At 48.7% G+C, this 22,648-nt stretch overlaps 1 protein-coding gene and 1 long non-coding RNA gene across 3 annotated transcripts; one reads left to right on the top strand and one right to left on the bottom strand.

Annotated features, from left to right (window-relative positions):
• The first annotated feature begins 1,379 nt into the window (after positions 1-1,379).
• On the top strand, positions 1,380-18,862 carry SIN3B (SIN3 transcription regulator family member B). 2 transcript variants are annotated; one of them, XM_051810522.1, is made up of 20 exons: positions 1,380-1,503; positions 2,769-2,833; positions 4,562-4,668; positions 5,470-5,623; positions 7,039-7,302; positions 7,704-7,847; positions 8,033-8,155; positions 8,651-8,740; positions 9,170-9,288; positions 9,883-10,090; positions 10,764-10,880; positions 11,245-11,483; positions 11,953-12,136; positions 12,361-12,955; positions 13,442-13,611; positions 14,315-14,488; positions 14,762-14,854; positions 15,139-15,233; positions 15,697-15,901; positions 16,284-18,862. In XM_051810522.1, exons 3-20 carry the CDS (start codon positions 4,646-4,648, stop codon positions 16,512-16,514), a joined length of 3,228 nt encoding a protein of 1,075 aa, XP_051666482.1. In that variant the 5' UTR covers positions 1,380-1,503; positions 2,769-2,833; positions 4,562-4,645; the 3' UTR covers positions 16,515-18,862. The 2 variants fall into 2 exon arrangements, with proteins under 2 accessions (XP_051666482.1, XP_051666481.1); XM_051810521.1 differs by lacking the exons at positions 1,380-1,503; positions 2,769-2,833 and adding an exon at positions 3,821-3,943.
• LOC127481339 (uncharacterized) lies at positions 1,383-3,335 on the bottom strand. The gene is made up of 2 exons (XR_007908194.1): positions 2,733-3,335; positions 1,383-2,642 (listed from the first exon to the last, which is right to left on the bottom strand). It is a non-coding gene; the product is annotated as an uncharacterized LOC127481339 (long non-coding RNA).
• Positions 18,863-22,648: the final 3,786 nt, after the last annotated feature.

Raw genomic sequence — 22,648 nt, forward strand, 5'->3', positions numbered from 1 at the left:
GAGCAGAGCCACGAAATGTCACAGTGCAGTCTCTCCCATGTGCCATGGGCCCCTTTGTGATGTCACGACCTATCCTCCCCATTCCGGAATGGCCCTTTTCAACCAAAGAACCAGCACCACAAACCCCCAGAGTACAGCCCCACCCATGTGCCATGGGCACCTTTGTGATGTCACGGCCTAGCATCTTCATTCGACTATTGACCCTGGCAACCAAAGAAGGAACGCTGCATTCCCCCACGGTACAGCCCCACCTATGTACCATGGGCCTCACTGTGATGTCACAAACTATACTTTCCATTCCGAAATTGCCCCTTGCAACCAAAGGACAAACACCCCACAATGTCACAGTGCAGCTCCATCCGTGTACCGTGGGCCCCTTTTTGATGTCACGGCCTACTGCCATCATTCCAGAATGTCCCTGGCAACCAAAGAGGCAACACTTCACACCCCACAGAGCAGCCCAACCCATGTAACTGGCACCCCTTTGTGATGTCACAGCTTATCCTCTCCATTCTGCAATGGCCCCAGGAAACCAAAGAATCAATGCCCCACACTAACACATGGCAGCCCCACCTGTGTGCCTTCGGCCCCTTTCTGATGTAATAGTCTATCCTATCCATTAGGGAATGGCCCCTGGAAACCAAAGAACCAACACCTCACAATATCACCGTGCAGCCCCACCTGTGTGCCCTGCGCCCCTGTGTGATGTCACGGCCTATCCTCTCCATTCTGGAATGGCCCCAGGAAACCAAAGAACACATATAACACTCCTCCACATTGCACTCTTACCTGTGTGCCATGGGCCACTTTGTGATGTCACGGCCTATCCTCTCCATTCCAGAATAGCCCCCATCAACCCAAAAACCAGCGCCCCACATTGTCAGAATGCAGCCTCACCCGCGTGCCATGGGCTTCTTTGTGATGTCACAGCCTATCCTCTCCAGCTCCTAAAGGCCCCTGGAATACAAAGAACACACATCCCACTCCCCCACATTGCAACCTTACCTCTGTAGTATGAGCCCCTTTGTGATGTCACGGACTATCCTCTCCATTCTGTAATGGCCCCTGGAAAACAAAGAACCAACAACCCACACCCGCAGAGAGCAGCCACACCCGTGTGCCATGGACCCCGTTGTGATGTCATGGCCTATCCTCTCCATTCCAGAATGAGCCCTGGAAACCAAAGAACCAACACCCCACGAGGTCAGAGTGCAGTCCAGCCTGTGTGCTATGGGCCCCTTTGTGATGTCATGGACTATCCTCGTCTCAGTTTAATGAGACTGAAGGGTTTTGCTAAGGAGGATGTTATGAGGAAGACCAAACTCCTCCCTCTAAGCAACTGTAAATCCGAAATTAAGAGGCTCTAATTGAGGAAGCATGGAGAAAGGAAAAATAACAGCCCTTTATTAAAGGATATATGTGTATTGGCAGAACAACAAAAGAATACAAAAAACGATCAAATCAATAATCCTGTACCCAAAAATCTCCCTCAAAAGGAAACAGGTCGGTACTTTTACACCTTTTGACGCAATTCTAACAACGGTCAGCAGGGGGCGCTGTCGAATCACTGGAGGAGCAGAGCCTGCAGTGCTCGGTGTTGGCCAGCAGGGGGCGCTGTTGGGCCTGGCGGGGGCCCGGTCCGCGGGAGAAGCCGAAAATGGAGGTCTTCCCCCCCACACCGAGAAGGGGAAGGGGAAAAGGGGGCTTTCCCCCCGAAACTCACGCTGTTTGCGGCTGGCTGTGGCCGGGATTTCCCCCTTTTCCTCGACGGACAAACGCCGCTGCCAACACGGGAACGGAGGAGGGAAAGGGCAACCTCCTCCCAAAAAAGGTTCCTCTGCAGGTGGGTCAAGCCTCTCCAATGAAATCCGAGCAGATCTGAGCTGGGACAGAACAGGGCGCAGGAAAACGGAGGCACACCGGGGCCAGAAAACAAGCCAGATGATCAGGCCAAAACCAAAGTAAACCTCGGACCCCTCCAACACACACCCTCCCTACAGTCAGAGCAAAAGTGAAGTGCCTCCCATTTCTGAGGAGAGAGAAAAAAAAACCTCATCACCCCTCCCCAGTCTTCAGAGGGCCATCAGCTTGGAGTGTGGATCTGCTGTTTAGTTCTTTTGTGGGGGTCAATCACCCAAGGCAAAAACTACTCTCCCCCTTTCAACATCCCCCCCTTACAGCAATAAATTTCCTGCCTGTTTTTTTAGAACAAGTAAACCTATGACAACCATCAAGGTGTTGATGCTGTCAGTGACTGAGGGCTGTTAACCCCACTCTGACAGAAAACAGAAGTCACAGGAGTTATTTATCTACAGCTGATTTTGCTCATTTCACCAGCATGAGCCACAAATTAGGGAAGAAAAGGAGACTTCTCAAGTTAATAATACCAGTAGAAGACAGAAATTGAGCCACCTCAGGAGAATCTAGTAGGAAAAAAAGAAAGTGGTGGAGGAGGTTGGATCAATGCTGTTACTCTTTCACCTGACAGTGTGAAAGGATATGTCTGAGCTACTCTTTCCAATAGGTGGAATAAAGGGCTTTTGTACAGTCACACCATGCTCTCTTTTCTGCACAGTTACAGGGTGCTTCATCAGCCAGGAGCTGTATTTTGTGATACCTCTCATGCTTCTTCCAGGATTGCTCTTGAAAAAATTTTTATTTGTTACCTTTATTATTAAGCATTGAATAACCAGTGAATGCTCTAAAGCATCTTTACTTCAACCTGTACTTACCAGCATAACAATCTAATGCAAACCATTCATTTTCAGCCCACGTCTCTCCTGAAAGGTGTTTCTGCTGCTATCACCTACCATAGCCATAACCCGTGAGAAAGGCAAATAAGGAAAAAAACAAAATCACCAAAACAAACAAAAACCCACAAAAAAAGCCGCCAAACGACCCTAACCCCACATTTTATCCAGCTACCCCAGAGCAACCCTGGAGCTCAGTGCAAACCCCCAGTCCCGGATCCTCGGGGCTGCTCCACCCCTGGCTCCTTTAAGCCCTCCGGGCTTCCCCAGACCAGCTCCCCCAGCCCCGGCCCCTCCAGCCCCACAGGACTACCCCAGCCTCCCCCGGGCTCCTCCAACGCCGGCCTTCCTCAGCCCCTCCGAGATCCTCCAGCTCCCCTCCCCCCCGGCGCCTCCAGTCCCGGCCTCCCCAGCTCCCTCAGCGCCGCCGGGCTCCTCCAGCCCCGCGGTTCCAGCCCCAGCCCCTCCATCCCGCTGCCGTCCGCCTGCTCCAGCCCCGGCGGCACCTCCAGTCCTCCTGGGCTCCCTCAGCCCCCCGGGCTCCTCCATCCCAGCTCCCCCAGCCCCCTCAGACCCACAACTCCTCCATCCCGGCTCACCCGGTCTGCTCAGTCCCCAGCGCTCCCTTAGACGCCCGGGCTCTTCCATCCCACCTGCCCCGGCTCCCCCGTCCCCTCAGACCCGCAGGTCCTCCATCCCGGCTCCCTGTGTCCCCTTTAGCCCCCCGGGCTCCCTCAGACCCGCAGCGCCTTCCTCCCGCTGCTGCCCATCTTCCCCGGTCGCCTTAGACCCCCGGGCTCCTCCCGACCCGCGGCTCCTCCATCCCGGCTCCTCCATCCCGGCTCCCCCATATGCCCTCAGAACGCCCTGTCCCCTCAAGCGCCACTCCCACCACGACGCTAGAACGGCCGGGAGGGAATGGCCTGACCGAGGGCGCGGCCCAGCGGGGGTGGAACCGATTGGAGGGCGGGTCCTGCCGGGGGCGTGGCCTGTGGGGGGGCCGTGGCCCGCCGTGGGCGCGCCCGTGTCCGTGCGCGCTGACGCAGCGCCGGCGGCGGGGGCCGCGTTCGGCCGCCCGATCCAACATGGCGGCGGGGGGCGGTGGCGGCGGCCGCGGGGCCGGCGGGGGCAGCGCCCCTCGATGGGGCGGTGGCGGCGGCCGGGCCGCGCCGCACGAGAAGCTGCCGGTGCACGTGAGTGCAGGGCCGCCCCGCCGGGCGCGAATGACCCTTGCCCACCCCCCTTCCCCTCCCCACCCTATTCCGCGAAGGGCCGGTCCCCGCCGCTTTCGCCCGCCCCACCCTGACCGGCCCGGCCCTGGCCGCGGTGCTACACTCGCCCCTCCGGGGCTTGTACCCCCCAACGCAGGTAGCGTGGGGGGTCCCCTGGGCATGTCCTCCCCCCGCTGTCCTCCCCTGGTTCCATGGAGTCCCCTGGGGCCGCGTCCCCCTCCGCCGGTACCACACGGCCCCCCCGGGCCTGTTCTCCCTCCCCTGTGCCGTGCCCCCTGCCCAGCCCTTCTGGTACCGCGATTATTCTCCCTCGGGACCTGTTCCCGGCTCCCCGGTGCCGTGTCCCCCACTCCGTGCCTTACCATCCCCCTCAGTGCTAGGAAGCCACTGGGCGCCCACCGGGAGCCCTCCTCGGAGCCCCCTCACCTGGTACCTTGTGCCCCTCCCGTTCCCCGGAGCTGTGGGGGCTCCCCTGGGGGCAGGTCCCACCTACCGCAGTGCCTTGAGAAGCCCTCTCCCCAATTCTGGGGCCATGGGGGACCCCGGGGACTGTTCCTCACCCCTGTTCCCACCCTGCAGGTGGAGGATGCGCTTTCCTACCTGGACCAGGTGAAGATCCGGTTTGGCAGCGACCCTGCCACATACAACGGCTTCCTGGAGATCATGAAGGAGTTCAAGAGCCAGAGGTAAAGCCCAGGGTGCTCTGGGGAGCTTCTCAACCTTTCATGGAACTGTGGAATATCCTGAGTTGGAAGGGACCCACAAGGACCATCCAGTCCAACTCCTGGCCCTGCCCATACACCCCAACAATCTACTCTGTCCCTCAGAGTGTTGTCCAAACGCTCCCTGAGCTCTGGCAGCCTTGGGGCCATGCCCACTGCCCTGGGGAGCCTGTTCAGTGCCCCACCACCTGAGATCCTTTTCCCAAAGGATCCACCTGAGATCCATCCCAAACCCCTCTGATGCAACTCCAGCCATTCCCTCAGGTCTCAGACCTCAGCCTTTATGGGGTCTCTCTGCCTGTGCAGGGTCCCCCAGCCTTCACACCATCATTGCTCCTCTGCCCCACTGCCCTGTCCCCCGGTGGTGCAGTCACATGGAGGGGGAGGGCCTCTGCCCATCCCATCACTTCCCAGAGATGAAATCCACAGGAAAAGGCAAATCGGGTCTTATTTCTCACTCTGAAATGCAGATCTTGAAAATAAGTGAAGCTGCTTGAACACAGAACCTCTGACCTGCCAGCCCTGCAGGGCATGGGTGTCTTGCCCCTTCGGCAACCTGCACACCCACCTCTCCCCTCTCTGAATAACATTCCCAATGTGAGGCTGGTCATTCCCTCTGCTTGGGCTAATATCTAGATCTGAATTTCCCAAACTTCTTAAAAATTGCATCCCTGAGGAGCCAGATGCTTCACTTCCTCTGGCATTTTCTAGGTTTAAGATATGTTTCTCATTCTGATACAAGTAACAGACCCTTCTCAATTTTAGCATTGACACACCTGGAGTCATCCGTCGTGTTTCTCAGCTTTTCCATGAGCACCCTGACCTCATTGTAGGATTCAATGCATTTCTCCCTCTGGGCTACAGGATAGAAATTCCAAAGAATGGGAAGTTGAGTATACAGTCACCTTTGAATAGTCAGGTAGGTCATAGTCTCTAAATAAACTCTGTTCTGTGTGTTGCTGGACGTATCTCCTGCCTGGAGATTTAGACTGTGGAGATTTATGTGTAGTGCACGTTGCTGAAGTTTTTAGATGGTTGTCAAACCTGTGGTAATGGTTCTAATATAAATTTAAATATTTATTCAAAGAATCATAGAATATTTTGGGTTGGAAGGGACCTTAAAGATCACCCGGTCCCAACTCCCAGTTTATTCTCAAGCCACTGTTTAGCTTACAAGGGAATGATGATCCTGCCTGAAACACCACTTCAAGTCCAAATACTTCAGATTTGCAAACTGAAGTTGTAATTGGCCTTACGTAGTTATACAGGTTCTCATTACGTGGTGTGGGCAGTGGCACATTTCAAGAAGGGATCCTGGAAGAATTGCATTTCCATTCTTCCACTGAGAAACTTGTTTAGGCAGTAGGCAAAAATACACAGAGTCGTAAAATCATCAGATTGTTCAGGTTGGAAAAGATCTTTAAGATCCCGGAGTCCACCTAGACCTGCAGTTGGTAACATCCTGCAGTGAAACAAAATTGCTGGGATACAGATGGATGTTGCCTCTGCTTGTTTTGTGTTCCTGTTGTGTGGTTATGGAGGCTGAAATAGAGCCATAAAGTGAATTCTGCTGATAAACTTGTGCTTTAACTCCAATTAGTAGCAGGAGCTATCCTTCAGATCTCAGTTCCCTTAGATCTCTCTGTTGCTTAGAAATTACCATCTGTAAGAGCCTTAAGTTTAATATTCTTAAAAGGGGCAGTTCCTGTGCAATAACCAGTGGGAGCAGGAGCTGCAGTGGGTGGTGTTGGTGCAGCATCTCAGGTGAGGCCAAGAACACCATGACAGTCACAAGTCAGTGGTTCCTACACCAGGTAGAATTTAGGGGATTTTTTTAGGTGATGGAGTTAAACTGGGTAGGGAAATTGATTGGCTAATGAATCATTTATTCAAAATGAAAGGAGATGTGAAAGGAGGTTCTGTAAGAACCTGGGCTGATGGTCATTGCAAGTTGTGTGCACCTTGCTGAGGATGAATTTTCTAGAGTGAGGTATTTTTTTGCCTCCTTTTAAAGGGACAGTAGGCTTGCACTGTAGCTATTGGGAGCAGTTGTTGTCAAATTTAATCTCTGCCTGTTGTACAGGCCACAGAGTTCCCAAGGACTAGTCTTTGTCCTACAACTGCCTCACAGACATTCAAATATTCACTGATGGAGTTAATAAACTAGATAGGGAAATGATTGGCTAATGAATTCTTTTAGTTTTCTTCTTCAGGTGGTAATATGTTTTAGTTAAACAGCTTGGCAACAGTGATGCTGGGTTGTTGTTGAACTTGCACTTGTGTTCCTTTTCCGGCAAGTCTCTCTCTTGGGTGTCTTGTCTTGTCTGTCTCCAGGTGCCCCCAGAGCCTGTTCCCGGTGCGTTTCCTGGCAGTGGGATGTTGTTGCACTACTCCCAGGAGAACTCACACAATCACAGTGACTGCTCAGAGGAGTTCAGGCAACAGCTTCCATACAAAGAAGATAAATCCCAAATTCCCCTGGAATCTGATTCTGTAGAGTTCAACAATGCCATCAGTTATGTGAATAAGATCAAAACACGCTTCCTTGACCATCCAGAAATTTACAGATCCTTTCTAGAAATTCTTCACACTTACCAGGTAAAAAGTGTTCCAGGGGAGGGACAGTGGGTTTGCACTGTAGGTGTTGGAGTAGTTGTTGTCAAATTTAATCTCTGCCTGTTGAACAGGCTACAGAGTTCCCAGGAACAGGTCATTATCCAGCAACTATCTCATAGATATTCACAGGAAATGGCAAAAATGTGAAAATTGTGGCACTTTGCAGGGACTGAGGTGTAAATGGGCTGTATCCAGATCTTTGTTTACTAACCCTCAGTGGATTTAGTGATACTGTGTGTGAAAGGAGACGCTGTAAGAACCTGGGGCTGGCAGGTGGTCATTTCAAGTTGTGTAGCAACTTGAACATTTTTGGCACAGGACGAGTTTTCTGGCAGAGCGAGGCACTTTTTGACTCTATTTAACATCTGTGTGTATGTTTTCAGAAAGAACAGCTGAACACCAAGGGCCGACCCTTTCGAGGCATGTCCGAGGAGGAGGTGTTTACTGAAGTGGCCAATCTGTTCCGGGGACAGGAGGATCTGCTCTCTGAGTTTGGACAGTTCCTTCCAGAGGCAAAAAGGTCTTTGGTATGTGTGTGCTGAGGGCAAGGCAGAATATTGAATACTCTCTGTATGTAGAATGTGCAAAACATTATGGAAAATCATACAACCAGTAATGAACTTTGCTTAACCACATTCTCTGTGTCCTGTTAGGATTCTTTATTTATGCCAGTTGGGAAGAGAACCTTGAAGTCATTATTTATTTACTGCAGTTCACAGGAAATGGACCATGTGAAGTGAACAGTGTCCAGAAGACTGAGCATGAGAAGAATCTGGAGCACAGCAAAAAGCGATCCAGACCATTGCTGCTGCGTCCTGTTTCTGGCCCAGCAAAGGTATCTTAGAATAACTTCATATTACTTGTTGTGTTTGGATAATTTCTTAGATAAAGGTGCAATGAGTAGTGTCTTTCGGTTATGTGAGTGTTAGATATGAGATACAAAATTTCAAAGTTATTTTTGAAATAATAATTGCTGTAGAAAAAGGGACTTTTTAAAGTATGCTTAGATGTGTGTGACAGCATGTTGGATGCTAAATATCAAGACTTTCTGTACTAAGTATTGACTCTGGAAAGGGAAAATTTGTTGCTTCTAAAAAAAAAATCTTTCTTTGGAATTCTCTCTCAAGTGATTCCTTTTTCTTGTTGTTTCTCCTTAGCTGGGAGACATTTGACAGAGAATGCCATAAGGGCTTGACGTAGCAATTCCAGATCACCGTTGGGGAAATACGGGGTCTCAGTCTTTGCAGGGAGCTGTTCTATGTCACTAAAGGGGAATTTGCTGGCATTTGAGCCACAGCATGTTAAATATAACTGCTTGTTCTTTTAACAGAAGAAAATGAAGCTGCGGGGTACCAAAGATCTGTCAGTGGCAACAGTGGGGAAATATGGAACACTGCAGGAGTTTTCCTTCTTTGACAAGGTCAGGTTTTGTTCTCACATTCTGTGGTCTCATCTTCATCCTTTTATGTGGTTATTAGTTGGCTGGTTTCTATGCAGTTTGTGTGTCAGCACTTAGCAATTTGCTGACTTTTCAAGTGGTAGGGAAAGGTAGATCAAGAAGAGTGAGAACGGGTATGTTTGGAAGATAAATGGAACATGTTAATTAACCTTTTCCTGCATGCTTGTCCCTTACAGATGTGTTTTTCTCTATTTTTCAGTGATATTTCCTCATGGTACCATCTGTAGTAATTAGATTATTGTTTGAAATTGGACATGTTTGTGCGTATTCCGGTTTTATGTTGCAGAGCAGACAAGTTGATCACTGCATCCATGGTTCAGATGACTTAGACATGAACTAAATGCAAGTGGCATTCAAGTGATGTGACCCTTTCTTTCCAAACTGTTGTAGGTTCGCAGGGTGCTCAAGAGTCAGGAGGTCTATGAAAATTTCCTCCGTTGCATCGCTCTCTTCAACCAGGAGTTGGTCTCTGGCTCTGAGTTGCTTCAGCTTGTTACACCGTTTTTAGGGTAAGTTACCAACTATCTCTGCTGTGTCATACTTTGTAGGTCCTACTTGTTACTTTTTGGACACATTTGGAATTTTGTTACTGACGTTTTCAATTTAACTTCAGAAGTATCTCCTTCGTTGGAGAATCCAAGAAGAGGAGTAATAAAATTTGAACCTTTAAACATATCTACACAGCTCTTAAAGAGCATTTTGAGGAAGATATTTTCCTCTATCTGTTCACACTCTCTGTTTACTATCTCAAAATGTAATAAAGGTATAAACATGAAATCTGAGAACAGAGCTGTGAAAAGGATAAATAGTTCTAGCTCTGCTGTGAGCCTCCCAAGCTGTTTGGCTTCCAACAGAAGAGGGAGAGTCATGTGGCAAGGATCAGTTTCTCCTCAGGCAGTAGTGAAGGGAAATTATTTTCCTGCTTTAAGTTTAAAAAGACCCTAAAGTAGTTCAGAGAGAAAGATGACAGTGCTAAAATGTTGGTGAAAGATCTCTCACTGCAGTGCTGAGTTTGTTTAGATATTTCTCTCTCTGTTTTGTGACACACATTAAGCACCCTGAAACTGTCAGAGTGAAATAACAATATACTTGTGTTTTTGAAGGAAATTCCCAGAGCTCTTTGCACAGTTCAAGTCCTTCCTTGGTGTGAAAGAGCTTTCCTTTACTTCTCCACTGAGTGACCGATCCGGGGATGGAATGAACCGGGAAATCGATTATGCATCCTGCAAGCGCATCGGATCCAGTTACAGGGCTCTCCCAAAAACCTACCAGCAGCCAAAGTGCAGTGGAAGGACAGCCATTTGCAAGGAGGTACTTTTGGATCAACCTGTTCAACCCCTGAACACACATTGCACTCACATAAATAAAGTGCTGCAGCTTCTGCATGTGGAGTCCCCTCTTCAGTGCTGAGTCACCAGCTTTAGTCTCATGTCAATTATTCAGCTAATTTATTTAAATAATATCCACATTTTACTAATTTTATCTAAACCCATCTCAGATCACATCTTTAATACTTTTCAGTCTGTGTGCAGACACAAATTTATTCTTTTAGACAGAAAAGAATATTAAATATCCTGGAATTAATTTTCCAGCAGAGAGTCAGTATGGCCTTTGCAAACATTTTTTCTCCTGGGAAAGCACTGAGACAGTGCCTGAGGCACCATTCCCACTGAGAACACAAATCTGCAGTGTGGATGCTCCCACTCCTCCCAACTATCTCCTTTACTTACAGTTGTTGGTGACTGCAGGGTGATCTCTGTGTGTGTGAGGTGATAGAGAAGGTGCCTTCAAGTTTTCTGAGCAGGGCCCTGGCACAGTTCCACAGAGACCTCTAATCTGGGAGCGGTCATTGCCTTGGGAATTAGGTGTGGAATGTCCTGCAGAAACTCAGGGAAGAAGTGTGCGAAAAGAGAGAAGTTTCAGAGCCCATGAGAACAGCTCTGGGCTCACAATTGCTCCATGTCATGTCTTTGCACTGTTGCAGGTATTAAATGATACCTGGGTTTCGTTTCCATCCTGGTCTGAAGACTCCACTTTTGTCAGCTCCAAGAAGACTCCATATGAGGAGCAGCTGCACCGCTGTGAGGATGAGCGATTTGAGGTACCTCTGCTGCTGAACTCCCCTTCTGCCTCCTCAGAAAGCAAAACCTCCGGCCATGAGGATTTCACTGAATTAATTGGTGCCCAGTTCCTGAAAGTTCTGTTGATGTTCGTTGGTTTGAGCTTGAGTTTGGTGTGTTCCACTTGCTTGGAGTCTAAGAGCTCTTCCTAGGCATGAGTCCAGTTTTAAATTGCGTGTTACCTTTGGGAGAACTGGCAGAGGTCTGTTTTCCAGTACCAACCTTGCTGATGCTTCCTGGCTCCAGCCGGTGGGGCTGGAATGGCTGCCACAAACCCTGGCTGCTGTTCAGCCTGTTCCTGCTCTGCCTGTTCTGACACTGTGTTGTTTTGTGAACTCTCAACAGTTGGATGTTGTCCTGGAGACCAATTTAGCCACAATTCGCGTGCTGGAGAGTGTGCAGAAGAAATTGTCACGGCTGACCCAAGAGGATCAGGAGAAATTCCGCCTGGATGATTGCCTGGGAGGGACATCGGAGGTGATCCAGCGCCGGGCCATATATCGCATCTATGGGGACAAAGCACCAGAGATCATCGAGAGTCTCAAGAAAAACCCAGTTACTGCAGTTCCTGTTGTTCTTAAGAGGTAATTCCAATTCTCCTGTGTATCTTTAAAGAATTTTAAAAGCATTTTTAAACAATTAGTGACAGGATGAGAGGACATAACCTCAAGCTGTGCCACTGGAAGTTCTGGTTGGACATCAGGAGGAATTTCTTCGCAGAAAGGGTTGTTAAACATGGGAAGAGCTGCCCAGGGAGGTGGTGGAGTCACCATCCCTGGAGGTGTTCAAGAAACACCTGAACGTGGCACTCAGTGCTCTGGGCTGGGTGACAAGGTGGGAATTGGTCACAGGTTGGACTTGATGATCTCAGAGGTCTTTTCCTCAATGCTCTTGTGATTCTGTGAACTGTTTTCTGTAAGTGTTGTTTCAAAGCATAACTCACCATCACTGGTGATGCTTTTTTGAATTGATTTCTGGCTTCCAGGAATATTGAAAACTTTTTGGTGCATCACAGTTGTCTTTGTGAACTGAAGTACACTGTACATTTTGCAGATTGAAAGCAAAAGAGGAGGAATGGAGGGAGGCCCAGCAGGGCTTCAACAAGATTTGGAGGGAGCAGTATGAGAAGGCCTATTTGAAATCCCTGGACCACCAGGCTGTCAACTTCAAACAGAATGACACCAAAGCCTTGCGCTCCAAGAGCTTGCTGAATGAAATTGAGAGTGTCTATGATGAGGTGTGTATGACACTAAATAACCCACCCTCTGTGTCCTTCACTTATAGTGTGACCTAGACCTGTATATAGCACCTGGGACCATGTGAAAGTGGTTGTGCTCTGAGAGTTCTCAGTCAAAAACAACTGTCCCAAGCTCAGTGTTAATACTGGATTATTTCTTCTGGCAGGAATGGCTCTTGAGCATGGATTGGAAGGATCTTTATCTATTTGTCTCTTGATTACAGCATCAGGAGCAGCATTCAGAGGGGAGAAGTTCATCCACAAACGAGCCTCATCTTATCTTTATCTATGAAGATAAGCAGATTTTGGAAGATGCAGCAGCTCTGATCAGCTATTATGTAAAGAGGCAGCCTACCATCCAAAAGGAGGATCAGGCAACCATCAGGCAGATTGTGCATCACTTCATTCCTGAGCTGTTCTTCTCCCAGCCCCCTGAGCACAACATTTCTGAAGAATCAACAGATGAGGACAGAGAAAACCACCAGGGGCAGAACCTGGATGCTCCTGAGCTGCGGAAAAAACATGTGCCTGGACCTCCAAGCAGTCCTTTGGAGACCAAAGCAACCTTCTGTGATGTTACAACTGCTGAGCCCCACAACACTCTGGATGATGTTTACAGCCTCTTCTTTGTCAACAATAATTGGTATTTCTTCCTCCGCCTTCACCAGACTCTGTGCTCGAGGCTCCTAAAGATTTATCGTCAAGCTCAGAAGCAGCTTCTGGAATACAGGACTGAGAAAGAGAGAGAGAAACTCCTCTGTGAGGGAAGAAAAGAGAAGACCAATGATCCAGCCATGGAGCTAAGGCTGAAGCAACCAAGTAAGAATAATCCAGGACATAATCCACTCTTAATGCTCTGGTTGCCAGTGCTCCAGTTGTGTATATCTGAGTAACTGGGACCAGCAGGCAGGTCTGTGAGGGGTGTAGAGGTGCAAACCCCTGCTATATTTGGGGTTTGTGGACACAGCTCATTTAACAGGGCAGCCAGTGCCATTTATCTTTTGAGGGCTCTCATGTGTAGTTCACAGAGACTTCACTGTGCTGAGGTGTTCTCAAGTGTCTCATATTAATCTGATACATTGATTTAAAATGTAAATGGCCCCACAAAGAAATAGTTATTGCACAAGGCAGTCCTGGAAATGCATGAGAGAAACTCTTCCAGCCTGCCAGGGCACAGAGAACTGCCTGTCTGTGAGGATGTTCTCACGCTGAACATCATGGTTCTTGAGCAGTGCTATCCCTTGGATCTCTTAACTTCACTCTGCCTCTTCCATGCATTAAATGGCTGCACTTTCCCCTGCCCAGGTGAGGTGGAACTGGAGGAGTACTACCCTGCCTTCCTGGATATGGTGAGGAGTCTGCTGGATGGGAACATTGACCCAACGCAGTACGAGGACACGCTGAGGGAGATGTTCACCATCCACGCCTACATCGGCTTCACTATGGACAAGCTGGTGCAGAACATTGTCCGTCAGGTGAGGGACCCATGGTGTCTGTGGGGCTGCACATCACCCTTCTGTACAGACAGCTTTCTCACAGTGTCACTAAACTTAGAGAAAATTAACTATTAAAAAATTATATATGATAGGGAAACGCCCCAGCAGAAGTTTAGTGAGAGACTTCAGCCTTCCCACCTTAGAGGATTTACTCTTCCTGGCCTTTTCCTGGAACAGGCTCCCCAGGGCAGTGGTCACAGCACCAAGCCTGACAGAGCTCAAGAAGAGTTTGGACAATGCTCTCAGGCACATGGTGTGACTCTTGGGGATAGTCCTGTGCGGGGCTAAGGGTTGGATTTGATGATCCTTGTGTGTCCCTTCCAACTCAGCATATTCTGTGATTCTGTGATCCAAACATTTTTTGAGTTCCAGTCATTTCAAAATTCTGCCATTCCCAAAATATATCTAAGGCAAAACAAAAACAGTTCAATCCTTCTTAGTCAAATGTGTCTTCCAGTTGTAGTTGTGTTAAAGGTAAGGCACAACAGCCCCTCATTCTTCTCTATTCCTTTTATTACAAAATCATGAAAAAGACAGAGAAATGTGGGAAGTCTCTGGAGTTAAACTTGGTTGCTTCAGCTGAGGTGTGATGCTGTGCTGACTTTGATGCTCCTTTCATAACACACTAGAGTTGACTCTTGCCCCAGGCTTGCTGACTGAAATCCCCCTTTTTTAATGGAAGCTTCACCATCTCGTGAGCGATGACATCTGCTTGAAGGTGGTTGAACTCTACTTGAATGAGAGGAAGCGAGGAGCTGCTGGAGGTAACTTATCATCCAGGTGTGTGCGGGCAGCAAAGGAGACCAGCTATCAGTGGAAGGCTGAACGGTGCATGGCAGATGAGAACTGTTTCAAGGTAAGGACTTGCTGCCAGGGAACTTTGTAAAGTGACTTGTGGCACTTTACCTGAGAGAAGTGGGTTTGGAAGCTCCCCACGATGGGGAGAGAGAACAACGTGGAGAGAAGGTACCAAAACCAGAGTGTAGGCAGTGAGGGGACAGACTGGCTCACTGAGAAGCCCCACTGCTTCTCTCCTAGCTCATATTTGTTGTCCAAATGACTTGTGAATATATAGCATTTTACTGTGAACCCATGTGGCCAATGTCTTCTGCCTGTAACTTCATTACAGGTCATGTTTCTTCAGCGGAAAGGACAGGTGATCATGACCATTGAGCTGCTGGATACAGAAGAAACCCAGACAGAGGATCCTGTGGAGGTCCAGGTAATACCACAGAGATCGCGGAGTCTGTGTACCACAGACAAAGCAGATGTCTAAGAGTGCTTTCCTGATTTCTTGTTTCAAATGTGCCAGGAGGACAAGTTTACCTGGGAGGTGGGATGATGACATGTGGGGTTGTGGTCATGGAGAGAAATGGTCTGATGATAGCAAAAGAGTTTCATCATAAATCAGCCTCAGAATAAACAGCTTGGAAATAAGCAGGTTCTTTGCAGTGATGTTTGTCCTGATGAAGTGAAATCTGACTGGAACTGGTCTCCCTTGTGTAGCACCTGGCCAACTACATGGAGCAGTATGTTGGGGTGGAAGGAGCTCCCAACAACCAGAACGATGGCTTCCTCCTGAAACCGGTCTTTCTGCAAAGGTGAGCTGCTCAGTCCTCTGAACCACACCTGCAACAGCTGGTGTGGCTTCCTCTCTGCCTGTGTGGCAGTGGATGTGGGGAATGTGCCATACAGCAATCCCAGGGAAATGCCCTCACCTCTGAGGTCCAGAGGGATTGATGCAGTCCAGTGCACTGCATGAGGATACTGAGGAAGAAATTTATGACCACGGCACCAAGGTTTATTCATGCAGCTGTGTTTAGAATGGAGTGGACCTGCCTTAGCAGTCCTTTCTGGGAGGAATGTGAGGTCTCCTTTGTTCCCATTTCACTAAATATTTGTCACAGCAAACACAAATTGGACAGATTGGAGGAAGATCCTGGAGAGAGCCTGACAAGCTAAATGTGGAAATACAAGCTTCATACTTGTGCTGTGAGCTCTGCCAGCTTAGGGGAAGGGATGGCCAGGTGTGACACATGCTTTGTCATCCTTGTTTTGTCCCAGAAACCTGAAGAAGTTTCGCAAGTGGCAGTGCAAGCAGGTGAGGGCCCTGCGCAGCGAGGTGAAGAGCTCCTGGAAGAGGCTCATCGGGGTGGAAAGCGCCTGCAACGTGGACTGTCGCTTCAAACTCAACACCCACAAGATGATGTTCATCATGAACTCAGAGGATTACATGTACAGGAGGGGAGCTCTCTGCCGAGCCAAGCAGGTACATCTCCTTTTACTGTCTCTGCAGCTCAGGCAGTAGCAGGTTGAGGATGGGAGCCAAAAAGACAGGTACCAATAAGAAGTCTTGTGGCTGAATTCCTGCAAACTACACCTGGAAGTTACTGCTCTGTGTTGAATGAGACATGGAGGAGAGCTGGTAAATGCTCTGTATTTTGGATTAGTTCAGCAGCCTTTTCTTTACCATGCAAATTTTGAGGGGGAGTGGCAAACATTAAGAAATGGGGATTGAACACAGGTATGCGGTTTCCTGTTTCCCTGTTTGTGTTGTGTCCAAATCATGCACACCTCAGTTGTGTGGAGAGGTGAGAGCTTTGACTTCTCCCCCAGAAACCTCTCAGTGACCTTTACTGTCCTGCTTTCAGGTCCAGCCCGTGGTGCTGCTGAAGCACCACCAGCAGTTTGAGGAGTGGCACAACCGGTGGCTGGAGGAGAACGTATCCATGGAGGCCGTGGATGTGGTTCAAGACTGGCTAATGGGAGACGAGGACGAGGAGATGGTGCCCTGCAAAACCACGTGTGAGACAGTGAACGTCCATGGGGTGCCAGTGAACAGATACAGAGTCCAGTACAGCCGCCGTCCCGCTTCGCCCTGAGCACATGCTTGTCCCTGGCACCATAAAAGTCAGAGCATTGCTGGTGAAGCACATTTACTCCAAGAATAGTGATGGGAATGCAATGTATGTATTAATGATATTTATCCAAACAGCATTTTACTTTGGATTATGATGTATTTTCCATATGGCATAGACTTGTCTCCTTTCAGTGGAATCCTCCAGCCATCATGAAGAGACTCTTAAAAGCTTTATGGGAAGGGGGCTCTTGGCATTGCCACACACTTTTGAGTATTTTCCTGGCTTTAGGCCACTGCTGACCAGCCCGTCCTGGAAGGCTCAGTGAGGGAGTGAACTACCACTAGTGGCTTTGTTGGAGAGATGGAGCTCAGCTGGTGTTTGAGCAGATGCTGGCAGCTGCTTCCACTTTGAAGGGTTTAATATTCCCCATCTTCCTGAATTTATGCCATCTTGGAGCCTGCAGAACTCTTCAATGTAACCTGGGAGTGCCAGGGTGGCTGAGAGCACCTGGCACAGCTCAGCAGCCTCGCTCCGGGCGGCTCCGTTATTCACGTGAACAAGGCAAGGGATGATTCTTGTTACTGTTGCTCTAGTGAGAAAAATGCCAAAACTGAGACAAGGGTGACCAGCACTCTGAAGGCTCTGACTCTCCCTCATTAGCCAAGAATTCTGGAGCATGAACTAAGGGGAGGAAACTGAGCTGCAGCACCGGGCAAGGGAGCGATTCGCGGGACAAGGACCCATCGACTGGATTTGCCTTGGGAACTGAGGACCTGCTGTAGCCTCTGCCTTCTTCAGCAGGAGGGAGGAATATCCATTGCGAGGTCTGGCCTGTTTTTTGGTTTGTGTTTTGCATGTTGATCGGCAGCTCCAGAACATTCCCGGCGGTCCCCTTCTCTGTGCATGCACGGGGTTCGCTGGGTTGTACCGCATCCTTCCATCGGCAGATGGAGCTCCCGGAGCGCGGCGTGTGCTGGAGCTGAGCTGTGTCCTGAGAACTCTCCTGTTTCTTGCTGGCTCAGCACAGCCGCTGGATTTGCAGGGACACATGGAAATCTGTCCTAGGCGGTGTGAGATCCAACTGCAGCCATCGTAGATGAGCTTTTCCACTGTACTGCTATCGAAGCTTTTTTGCCATGAAACCTAACAAACCCTCCCCTGACCTGTACAGAAAACACTACATCAATCATCTAATTCATCTAGTGAGAAATTGAGGAAATGTAGTTGTGTCTGTTCTTGGGACTTCACTCCTGTTTTCCAGGGGCCAAGGGCAAGCACACTGTCCATGGAGTGTATTACAAACATAATGTCTTGAGGCATATCCAGCCTCCTTTCATCTTTTCTTCCAACTCTTTTCTGGCTTTTGGGGCAATAAAACCCCCCACCCTGATACTTTTTGTGGCTTTGATTTTTAGGTTATTATTTCTGCCAGACCTAAGGAGCAGCCTGGAGGATTTGTTCTGGGTTATTTCCACTGTACAACATTTGGTTTCGCAATTGTTTCACTTGAGAGTAGAAAAATTGGCCTTTGGGGTATGTTTAATAGAAAACTGTCCTGAGTCTTTGTCTGTTTTGCAAAATAATCTGTGGGAGGGAAGCAGAGAGGCCAGCCTCTGGCATTCGTGGCCACTTGCACAACCATTGCCAGCAGAGACTTTTCATCAAGAACTCCTGTTTTCCTGGTCTGAGTCTCTGTTAAATTTTGGTTACTGAAAGGATCTGAAAGTTCCTCCCCTGCTCTTGTTGCAGGAAGGGATGGGAGACACCAAGGGGTTGGGGGGGAACCGGGGGACAAACCCAGTGCAAAGGACAGTGTCCCCCATTTGCCTCCATTCAGCTCACCGAAACACACCTCAGTCCTCACCTCTCTGCTGACTCCCAGTGGAGATGACAACTGTGCCAAATTTTATGGTTTTATGATACAGAAAAACTACTTACTGGAAAATAGGTTGAAACTTGTGGCTTAAAATGCATTTGATTCCAGGTGTACTGAGGTGGGAAACACCCCTGTGCACTGTCCTGATCCATCACCCCATTTTAAGTGTACTTCAGGTATTTTTAAGCATCCTTATTTTGTAAAACTTAATTTAAGCAAGACTTTTGCCCTTTGCAGTGATATTGTCTCAAAGCCGAGAGTAGCAAGGATGGGAAGGGAATAACAGGCGGGGTTTGAGAGGGGCTTGTTCGTGTCTGGGGGTTTCAGCTCGACCGCCGTGTATCTGCACGACCTTGAGTCAAGAGTTTGTTCTTCCATTTGTTTGAAGGATCTTTGCTTTTGGGCTCGTAATTGCTCTGCCAGCTCCTTGAATGTAGTTTTTTTTATATTTATTTGCACATTCAAGTAAAATAAAATAATGATTTTAAAAGTTTGCAGCTCTCGCTGGTTTAAATTTCTTTCCTGTTAATTTAAACTTTCTGACAATCCCTAGAATTGATTGTCTTGTACCTGAAGCTGGATTTTAAATGGTAGAAAAATGCAATTGAAAAGGTGGATGAGCTTCTCTTCCAGCAGTTCCCGAGCAGAGTGTAGGATGTGCTGATGTGTCTGTGTGTCAGCTTGTTTCTAGCGGGGCAGCCAGTGTTCAGTGAGGGTGTGAGCAGAGCACTTGCTAAGGAGAAAGGGAAGTATGTTTCCTGCAAGTAGCCTCCAGTGGAGCTCCCACACAGGATCCCACATCCGTACTGCCAGAATCTCTCTTGGAACCCAGGCCTACGGCTGGAGGGGAGTGGGGAGTCCATGGGGTGGCACAGTTGCTCCGCACAGAGAGAGGTTTCAAAAGAAAAGATTGGAACAGCATGGAGCTGTGTCAGGGGGCTTGGGACGGATATTAGGGAAAGGTTCTTTTCCCAGAGGGTGGTCAGACACTGAACAGGCTCTCCAGGGCAGTGGTCATGACCCCAAGGCTGCCAGAGCTCAAGGAACATTTGGACAATGCTCTGAGGGACAGGGTGGGATTGTTGGAGTGTCCTGGGCAGGGACAGGGGTTGGACTGGATGATCCTTGTGAGTCCCTTCCCGCTCAGGTTATTTGTGTCCTGCCAGACAGCAGCATCTTGCAGCTTGGTTTATTTACAGCAACACCTTTGTCACAGAGCTGAGTCACAAAACTGGCCCAGGCCTGGCCCCCAGGAACTCACACACTCAACACAACAAACCGTCAGAAAAAGTGCCTGATCCCAGTTCTGAAACCCATAAGAACATCTGCTACAGGTTAAGGCAACAGAACTGCATCTGTGAAAATAACCCTCTACCCGCCTTTCCCTCAACCTCCCCAAATTCCTGGGTAATTAGATGTTTAACTATGTTCCCTGTGAGCTCTGCACAACAAATGAATGAGTAGATTTTTGCAAATTAAGCCTATGTGACCCAGAGCCGATAGGAGTTTCCTTTACATCATCCCCAACACTTCCGTTGCCATAACAAAAGGCAGCTCTGCTTTCTGTGCAGCCTCACAGGGAAACAAACTGTTGTTCTCCCAATAACAACCCTCTGATGCATAAATTGCACAGAATAATTTGATTAAAAGGATGGTGGTGGGGTCTCAGAGGACATAGCCCGCTTTACACAAGTGTTCTCACAGAGATCTTGGCCTTCTCACAAAGAGGACATTCCCTGTGCTTGAGGGTAGGGGTGGCCGGATGTGACATCACCCAAGAGCAGTTGGAAGTCTCAACAAGGACAGATTTGGCACTGACAAACAGCTTAAAAATAGGGTTGCAGGATGGGATAAGAATAAATGGTTTTTGCAATTGATTTCAGAATTGCTAAAGGGAGTACCTGAGTTCAGTATTTAATATTTCAGGACTTTTTTAACATTTCCGTATCAGTGACGCACCAGAGAGTCGGGGCTCTGAATCCATGAGAGAGTCTAGAACTGTGTGTGAAAACATGAGTTGAGTTTTTCCTTGAGTTTTAGCCATTCCTCTGGATTAGAACCAACTCAACCTTAATGAAACTAAGGGTATGGTCTACCAATTTAAAGACTAAATTAGAGTCTAACAATTCTAAACCAGACCTGTGCTAAAGAATGAATCCAAAGAGACTCATCTGAGACCTGGTGTTGACAAGGGATGATGATGTGTATGTCAGCTCCTACACCAGTGTCATTATCTTGCTAAGAAAGAACCACAAGAAGCAATTCCAGAACATCCAGTGGGTTGCACTGATGTTAATAAGCTTCAAATAATCCTGGAAAAATGTCTTCATATGTACACTGTGAAGTGAAAACTGTGAGCAAGTAGAAGAATAGTTCTGAAAAAACTTAGTCTCCTCAAAACTTACAGCAGTGTAAAGCTGACAAGTGGTGAGGAGAATGTGTGGAATAACCAAGGGAAAACATTGGGTGGGATCCCAGTGGAATAGGAAAGCTGGGACAAGCAGAAGAGAGAGGCAGGGAGATTCCCTGGCTCCATGGAGAGTCTCAGGGTGATGGCAGAGACCTGACAGAGTGAGAAGGAGAGGAACTGGTGTGCTAGAAAAGTCAGGAAGAGTGTCCAGGGAGTGAAGGCATCTTGCACTTGCCAGAGCCTGCAGAGACATCTCTGGGATGGGGGAGCCTGGACCAGGGGACCAGCATTTCTATTCCAGCAATCAGTGGGTGTTTCTGTGCCCTGTGGCTCTGAGGGCTCAGATGCTGCATAACAAGTGGTGGGACTGGCAGGGCCAGCTCCACATCCATGGAAAATGTGAGGGTGGAAATGCCTTGTGTTGCTGGTGTCAAGTCAGAGCTGTTGCCTCTCATGTCTCCATTTCAAACCCAAGCTCAGCCTGGGGCAGGTACTCCCTGCCCTGAGATTTCTGTCCTCTCACCTGCTGCTTTAGCTCAGGAACCCACTGGAGCTGCTGGAACAGAGTCCCATCATTTCCCTACCAAAGTTTGCTCTTACAAGCCTTAAAGATAAATGGGACAGGCCAGGTGGTATTCCTACCCTCCCTCTGAACTTTCAAATCCCCAGCCTGTATTCCAGCATTACATCTTTTGGGTTCAGAGCCGTGGAATAAAAAATAGTCAGCTCCCAGGAGATGATCTATTGCACAACGAATTACTTGAAAACCAAATTGTTACCCCGCAGGGCAAGGATCACACGACTTAAAGAGATGTTAACAAGCCGTGACAAACCTCTGGCACTGGAAGTTTCAAGCAAGCTGTTCTGCATCTAAGGCAGTCACTAAAGATCACACAGCATCTGAAAAATGAAGGATACAGTGATGAGTAACCTCTCTGTGCTCCACTCCAGAGACCTGACTATAGGAAGCAAGGCTGTGATTTGCACACTATCTGAACCTGATTATGGATAATTTTTTGCATACAGAGCATGGAAAGGATCCTGGCTGAGGCATGGAAAATATGTGGCCACATGAGTCATTCTGTAAGGGTTCATAAATCCTGAGAGAATCACAAAAGCAAAACATCTAACATTGTATCTTCCCTCTCCCTGCCAGTGGAACTCCACCTCTCGACACGCTCGGCACAAGGATGTGGGAATATGGTGAAAGCAAAGGAAATAGGATCATTTTCTCCTTGGAATAGAAGAATCTCATCGAACATCAGCCAGGCTCAGATTTGCAACCTTTAAAGAAGAGGCCATTCATAAGCTGAGGAGAAAGAAATGAGCTGCTCCTCAGGTTGCCAAATTTACAGTTCCTACTGCTGGGCTCCAGCTCCTTTCCTTCCTCCCTTGCAGAGCCAGGCAAGGACTGAAGAGCAAGAACCTAAAAACCAGCACCCTCTCCATCCATGAGACACTGTCCCATTGGCCCATCCGCTTACTGACCACACTGGGCTCCAACGAAGGAGATGAGAGAGGATTTGGAAGCTTCCCAGTGCTGCTGTGCAGGGCAGAGCACAGAAGGGACTTGCTCAAGGGGTTAGAGAAGGGGGACCGGGCAGCAAAGGATCTTAAAGGCTCAGGTAACATCTGCCAGTGCCTCTTCCAGCATTATCTGAGTTGTCCTCTGGGTACAACCAGCAGGTCTGTGGCAGCTCCATATGCTGCTCCGAGCTCCAAACCCAGGGAGAGAGCTCAGTACTCCAGGGTGGAACTACACAGCTTTGGGAAACATGGTTTTCTGGGGCAAGAGTGACTGGAACTCACCATTATCTATCCAACTGCAGGGATTTCCTGAGCCCTTCTGAGGCCCCTTTCCTGCTGGAT

This window comes from Manacus candei, unplaced genomic scaffold (assembly GCF_025592945.1).
Source record: "Manacus candei isolate 608988 ecotype Guabito, Panama unplaced genomic scaffold, ASM2559294v1 h1tg000078l, whole genome shotgun sequence".
Classification (NCBI taxonomy): domain Eukaryota; kingdom Metazoa; phylum Chordata; class Aves; order Passeriformes; family Pipridae; genus Manacus; species Manacus candei.